At 39.2% G+C, this 7,358-nt stretch overlaps 1 protein-coding gene across 1 annotated transcript in view; it reads left to right on the top strand.

Annotated features, from left to right (window-relative positions):
* The window catches only part of LIPI (lipase I), a 73,021-nt gene extending 70,587 nt beyond the window's left edge, over positions 1-2,434 (top strand). The window contains exon 10 of the mRNA XM_061134048.1: positions 2,347-2,434. Within this exon, the coding sequence (XP_060990031.1) occupies positions 2,347-2,434 (88 nt within the window). The remainder of the gene's footprint in view (positions 1-2,346) is intronic.
* The last annotated feature ends 4,924 nt before the right edge of the window (positions 2,435-7,358 follow it).

Below are 7,358 nucleotides of genomic sequence, written 5' to 3' on the forward strand. Positions count from 1 at the left end.
CCACTTACAACTCACAAGAAGTTGCTGAAGAACTCAACGTTGACCATTCTATGGTCGTTTGGCTTTTGAAGCAAATTAGAATGGTGAAAAAGCTCAATAAGTGGGTACCTCTTGAGCTGACTGAAGATCAAAAAAATCATCCTTTGAAGTGTTGTCTTCTCTTACTCTATGCAATAATGAAACATTTCTCAATCAGATTTTGATGTGCAATGAAAAGTGGATTTTATATAACAGCCGGTGACTATCAGCTCAGTGTTTAGACTAAGAAGAAGCTCCAAAGCACTTCCCAAAGCCAAATTTTCACCAAAAAATGGTCTGTTTGGTGGTCTGCTGCCTGTCTGATCCACTAAAGATTTCTGAATCCCAGCAAAACCATCACATGTGAGAAGTATGCTCAGCAAATGGATGAGATGTACTGACAACTGCAATGGCTGCAGCCAGGATTGGTCAACTTAAAGGGCCCAGTTCTTCTCCATGACAACGCCTGACCCCAGATCACAAAACAAATGATTCAAAAGCTGAAGGAATTGGGTTACAGAAGTTTCGCCTCACCCACTATATGCACCTGACCTCTCGCCAACCGACTGCTACTTCTTCAAGTATCTCAACAGCTTTTTGCAGGGAAGACACTTCCACAACCAGCAGGAGGCAGAAAATGCTTTCCAAGAGGTCATCGAATACTGAAGCATGGGTTTTTATGCTACAGGAATAAACAAACTTATTTCTCATTGGCAAAAGCGTGTTGATTTTACTGGTTCCTATTTTGTTTAATAAAGATGTATTTGAGCCTAGTTACAGTGATTTAAAATTCACAGTCTGAATCCGCAGTTACATTTTCACCAACCTGATAATAAATCTGACACCCTTGTTTGACTATGAAAACTTAAAACTGAAGTGAATCAGGGACATCCAGACCATTGAAGGCTCACTCAGTGAAGAAAGTCTTTAATTTAGCAGGCTAAATTAAAAATTGACATAAGAATATATGCATTTGTTAGGGGAAGTGTTAAAGTCATTCTTCCCCTTAATAATGGAGAAAGGATTATGTCTGATTTTTCAATTACATTCTGGTCTCTGACAATTTACCACAAAGCTACTTTTGCTAATATCTAAGAATCTTTTAAGATTGAAGTACTGATATTTCACACTTCTATACTATTAAATTTTCAAATGTATTTATTACTTCAAGTGGAAAAATACTGTAATATCCTATATCAGCTTTTATAATTAAAGATACATGTGTCCATATTTTATTAATTTTCAAATATTATCAGATATAGGAAGTTGATGTAAAATGGAAGAATTTAACCTAACACTATTGTTGAATATTTTAAAATGTGTTTAGTCATGTCCCAAGTTAGAAGATGATGGGGAGAAATGTATCTCTTGATCTAGAGCAGTGCACGTGTCAAATAAGTGTGAGCTACCAGCACCTGTGCAGTTGAATTGTCCCCTTTTCCTTGATTAAATTAGTATGGCTGGTACTGGAAATTTCCATTTATTTCTACCACTTTTTTCCTTTAGCTCCTTTCCTCAACTTTGACCAATCTATGTTTATTTCAGTTGATTACTTTTTTGAGGGTTTCAAGATATTAACAAGAAGATAAATTACTGGACATAATTCACCACAGTGATTTGAATTCTCAGAAATCTTGAAATACTGAATACACAATTTCTCCAAGATATAGAATGATTTAAATGTTATTATTTCCATTTTAGCAGGTGGCAGAGGATTGATTAAATATTTTGGCAAAATTGTCTGTGAATTCAGTCCAACTCTTCTGTGGTGGCTATCATGATAGAAGAACTGGCCTAGCCACTAAGAGTTGAGTTCAGTTTTCAGCTGTTTCAGTATCCCAAAATATTTCCTATTCAGTGTAAGTATTCCAGTGAAGCAACAAGGAGAGAGGGTGTTGAACTACAGAGAATTTTTTCTTTCTCAAAAATATTATGTCTATTCATCTCTACATAGACAAATGAGATGGAGCAGAAATGATCCTGTAGGTTTTTTTCCACTCCCTGCTTTTAGAGAACTTGTTAGTTATAGGCATGTGCTATGCTTAGTCCATGTTCTACTCTTTGTGACCCCATGGACTGTTAGCCTGCCAGGCTCCTCTGTCCATAGGGATTCTCTAGGCAAGAATACTGGAGTGGGTTGCCCTGCCCTCCTCCAGGGGATCTTCCCAACCCAGGGATCGAACCCAGGGATCGATCATGCATTGCAGGCAGATTCTTTACTGTCTGAGCCAGTTATAGGCATAGGATATTTTTATATTTATAAGAAGAAAGTAAACTTTGCTGTTATTACTAACAGTTATTTTTTCTCTCTTTTTTTCTCTTTCACAGACCACCACTGTGCATCTATAATTTTGTACTTAAAGAAAGCAAGGAATTATTTCTCACTCCAAGCACATGCAAACCACATGAAATATAAAATGCCTTCATCCATCAAATGTAACAGCTTGTTTGTGAATTGAAAAACTTGTAAATGGAAACAGTGCAATTAGTATTTCTTTTAGACTGCATTGTTCAATCTGAAATTTGTATATTTCTTTTTCATGTACAAGTTTTTAAGAATTAAAAATATAGAATACTTTAAGATGCATATAGTAAAGCATTCTGAATATATTTTAAAGCTGTTTATTTCTGTTTACCTTAATCAAATATTTCTCTTTGAGTGTTTCCCTTTTTTACTTATTATTAACAGATAAAATGTCTTTAGGAAAAAAAGAAGCTTATTGCTTCAACACGCCGTCTAAACAGTATCGTTCTCCACTCAGAATGCAGTAATGAAATAAATGAACTTTTAAAAAATGTGTAAATTTTGAGAAGTTCCTTGGATTCATGTAAATCCTGTAAACAGAAATATCCCTGTTTAGTGATCCATTTGGCATTTCATAATGCATTGTAAATAAAGGCTTTGTTTCATGGAGCACAATAATTTATAGGCCCATAATCGTTAATGTCAGATCCGGGGTCTACCACTTATTCGCTTACTAATGGTGTGATCATGAGTAACAAAATTTACCTTACCATATTTCAGGCACCTAAAAATTTCTGTGAATATTGATTCAACACTTTGACTAGTGTCTGCCTTTAATGATAATAAATAATAACAGCTAACACATGTATCACTGTATTCTTGGCCCAGTTTAATACTATATATATATAAATATATATATAAACTAATTCAATCCCTACAGAAACCTTCTGAGATTGGCCTTGTTATCTTCACTGATGAATAAACTGAGACATAGAAATATTAACTAACTTACCCAGGATTGTGTACAAAATCAAAATTGAAACCTAAGTCTCTTGAGTCTGTGGTTTTTAACCCCTATTCCTGTTTCTCCAGGCTTCCCTGGTGGATCAGTTGGTAAAGAATCTGCCTGCAATGCGGGAGACCTGGATTCTATCCCTGGGTTGGGAAGACCCCCCCCGCCCTGGAGGAGGGCATGGCAACCTACTCCAGTATTATTGCCTGGAGAATCCCCAAGGACAGAGCCTGGTGGGCTACAGTCCATTGGGTCACAAAGAGTCAGACATGACTAACTTTCACTTCACATGTTTCTCAAAGTTCAATACATGATAATTGTGATATTTATAAATGATCACTTTTGAAATACAGTCATCCCTAGTTATCCTTGGGGGATTGGTTCCAGGACCCACCACAAATACCAAAATCCACTGATGCTCACATCCCATAGTTGGTTTTCATTATCTGTGGTTCCACCTGCGTGGATTTAACCAGGCACAGATTACATAGTGCTATAGTATATTTTGGGGGAAAAAAAACCCTCTGTAAGTGGAACCCATGCAGTTCAAACCTATGTTGCTCAAGAGTCACTGGGAATAATCTAAATGTCCTTGGCATTCCCCCATTTACCCATTCAGTCCAGGAATTCCTATTCCTCAGCTCCCCCTCACTTGTGTCTGGAAGCTCCCAAGATTTGTTTAATATGTGTTTCTAAACTCATCTGTCAACTACAGTCACAGTCTCTATGCTTTTGCTTTCCTGCTATATTAGTTTGCTGGAACTTTCATTAAATAAATCACTGATTGGATGGCTTAAACAACATAATTTATTTTCTTAGAGTTCTGGAGGCTAGAAGTCCAAGGTCAAGGTGTTGGCAGGTCTGCTTTCCTTGAGATCTCTCTCTTTAGTTGCAGATGGCTACTTCCTGTCTATGTCCTCACATGGTCTTTCCTCTGTGCTGGGTGTCGCTTTTCTGTGTCTTGATTTCCTCTTCTTATAAGGATTAGTAATATCACTTACATATAACACTGTATTCTTGCTACAGTTTAATACTTTATATGTATATATACATATATAGAGAGAGATGTGTGTATATATATATATATATATATGTATATCATATATCAATTCATTTAATCCCCTACAAAAATCCTATGAGACTGACCTTTTCAATATCCACTGGTACAGAAATGGAGGCCATAGAAATGTTGACTTAACTTACCCAGGATTTCATACAAAATTAGAATTGACTGGTGCCCTTATGTGGAGAAGGCAATGGCAATCCATTCCAGTACCCTTGCCTGGAAAGTCCTGTGGATGGAGGAGCCTGATATGCTACAGTCCATGGGGTCACAAAGAGCTGGACACGACTGAGCGACTTCAGAGATTACAGCATATCGAATGGGCTCATTTTAATTTAATCACCTCTTTAAAGACCCTGTCTCTAGATAAAGCCACATTCTGAGGTACTGGGAATTCATCTCATAACACCATCCATCACTCATTAGCACCAGCCCAGCTGTGTCCAACTCTTTGTGACCCCACAGACTGCAGCATGGCCGGCCCTCCCTGTCCCTCACCATCTCCTGGAGGAGTTTGCCCTAGTTCATGTTCATTGCATTGGTGATGCCGTCCAGCCATCTCATCCTGTGACGCCCTCTTCTCCTTCTGTCCTTGCTCTTTCCCAGTTTCAGGCACTTTTCCGATGAATCATCTCTGAGCATCAGATGACCAAAATACTGGAGCTTTGGCTTTAGCATCAGTCCTTCCGGTGAATATTCAGATTGATCTCACTTAAGATTGACTGGTTTGATCTCCTTGCTGTCCAAGGGAGTTTCAGGAGTCTTTTCCAGCACCACAGTTCAAAGGCATTCAATTTTTTGGCATTCTGCCCTCTTTACGGTCCAGCTCTCACAACCGTACATAACCACTGGGAAGACCATAGCCTTGATTATGTGGACCTTTGTTGGCTGAGTAATGTCTCTGCTTTTCAACATGCTGTCTAGGTTTGTCATTGCTTTCCTGCCAAGAAGCAATCATCTCTGATTTCATGGCTGCAGTCACATATGCAGTGATTTTGGAGTCCAAGAGAAAGAAATATGTCACTACTTCCACCTTTTCCCCTTCTATTTGCCATGAAGTAATGGGGCCGAATGCCGTGATCTTAGTTTTTTAATATTTAGTCTTAAACTGGCTCTCTCACTCTCCTTCACCATAATCAAGAGGATGTTGAGTTCCTCTTCACTTTCTGCTATTAGAGCAGTATCATCTGCATATCTGAGGTTGTTGATGTTTCTCCCACCTATCTTGATTCTGGCTTGTAACTCATCCAGCCTGGCATTCCTCATGATGTGTTCAGGGTATAGGTTAAGCAAACAGGGTGACAGCAGACAGCCTTGTTGTACTTTTTTCTCGATTTTGAACCAATCAGTTGTTCCATACAGGGTTCTAACTATTGCTTCTTGACCTGCATACAGGTTTCTCAGGAGACAGGTAAGATGGTCTGGCATTCCCATCTCTCTAAGAGTTTTCCAGTTTTTCATGATCCACAAAAGTGTTAGCCTAGTTGATGAAACTGAGATAGATGTTTTTCTGACATTCCCTTGCTTTCTCTATAATCCAGTGAATGTTGAAAATTTCATCTCTAGTTCTTCTTCCTTTTCTAAACCCAGCTTGGACATAACGGAAGTTCTTGTTTCGCAAAATGCTGAAGCCTAGCTTGCAATATTTTAAGCATAACCTTACTAGCATGGGAGATGAATGAAATTGTCTGATGTAGCACATTCTTTAGTACTGTCCTTTTTGGGAATTGGGATGAGAATTGGCCTTTTCCAGTCCTGTGGCCACTGCTGGGTCTTCCAGATTTGTTGACATAATGAATGCAAAACCTTGATGGCATCCTCCTTTAGGGATTTGAATAGTTCTGCTGGAATTTCTTCACATCCATTACTGCTGTGTTTCTTAAGGCCCACTTGACTTCATACTCCAGAATGTCTGGCTCTGGGTGACTAACCATATCATCGTAGTAGTCTGGTTCATTAAGGTCTTTTTCTTTTTTTTTTTTTTAATTTTTTTTTATCAGTTGGAGGCTAATTACTTCACAACATTTCAGTGGGTTTTGTCATACATTGATATGAATCAGCCATAGAGTTACACGTATTCCCCATCCCGATCCCCACTCCCACCTCCCTCTCCACCGGATCCCTCTGGGTCTTCCCAGTGCACCAGGCCCGAGCACTTGTCTCATGCATCCCGCCTGGGCTGGTGATCTGTTTCACCATAGATAATATACATGCTGTTCTTTCGAAACATCCCACCCTCACCTTCTCCCACAGAGTTCAACATTAAGGTCTTTTTTATACAGTTCTTTCATGTATTCTTGGAGAAGGAAATGGCAACCAACTCCAGTACTCTTGCCTGGAAAATTCCATGGATGGAGGAGCCTGGTGGGCTATAGTCCGTGGGGTCACAAAAACTTGGACACGACTGAGCGACTTCACCTTCACCTTCCATGTATTATTTCTGTCTCTTCTTGATCTCTTCAGCATTTATCCTCTTCATGGATCACTGCCTTGTCATGGCAAAGGGGCTTGCATAACTCAATGAAACTAAGAGCCATGCCATGCAGGGCCACCTAAGATGGACGGGTCATAGCAGAGAGTTCTGACAAAATATGGTACACTGGAGGAGGAAATGGCAAACCACCCCAGTATACTTGTCATGAGAACCTCATGAACTGTATGAAAGATCAGAATGATAATCTTTGCCTCATGTGGTATTTGAAGATGAATCAGGACCATTATTGATGCCTACCTGGAAAACACTGATATGTGAAGACTCAGTGTATTAGATATGTGTTCCAGGCAGAAACTTGTAGAAGGGTTTCCACATTTTGCTTAGGGATTTTGGCAGTGCTCCCTGCATCTCTACTGTCAGACATTCCTTCCTCAGTGTCTGCCTCAGCCGTTCAGTCCATGGGCCTCTGACTCCAATTGATAGAAACACATCCTCTCTCCTGTCTGTCATTTAGCCATTTTATCACGAACTTCTCATATTCTAAAGCAAAACCAGAAACCCTTTTGTAATTTCACTTTTCCAACAC

The sequence above is a fragment of the Dama dama genome, chromosome 31 (genome assembly GCF_033118175.1).
Source record: "Dama dama isolate Ldn47 chromosome 31, ASM3311817v1, whole genome shotgun sequence".
Lineage (NCBI taxonomy): Eukaryota > Metazoa > Chordata > Mammalia > Artiodactyla > Cervidae > Dama > Dama dama.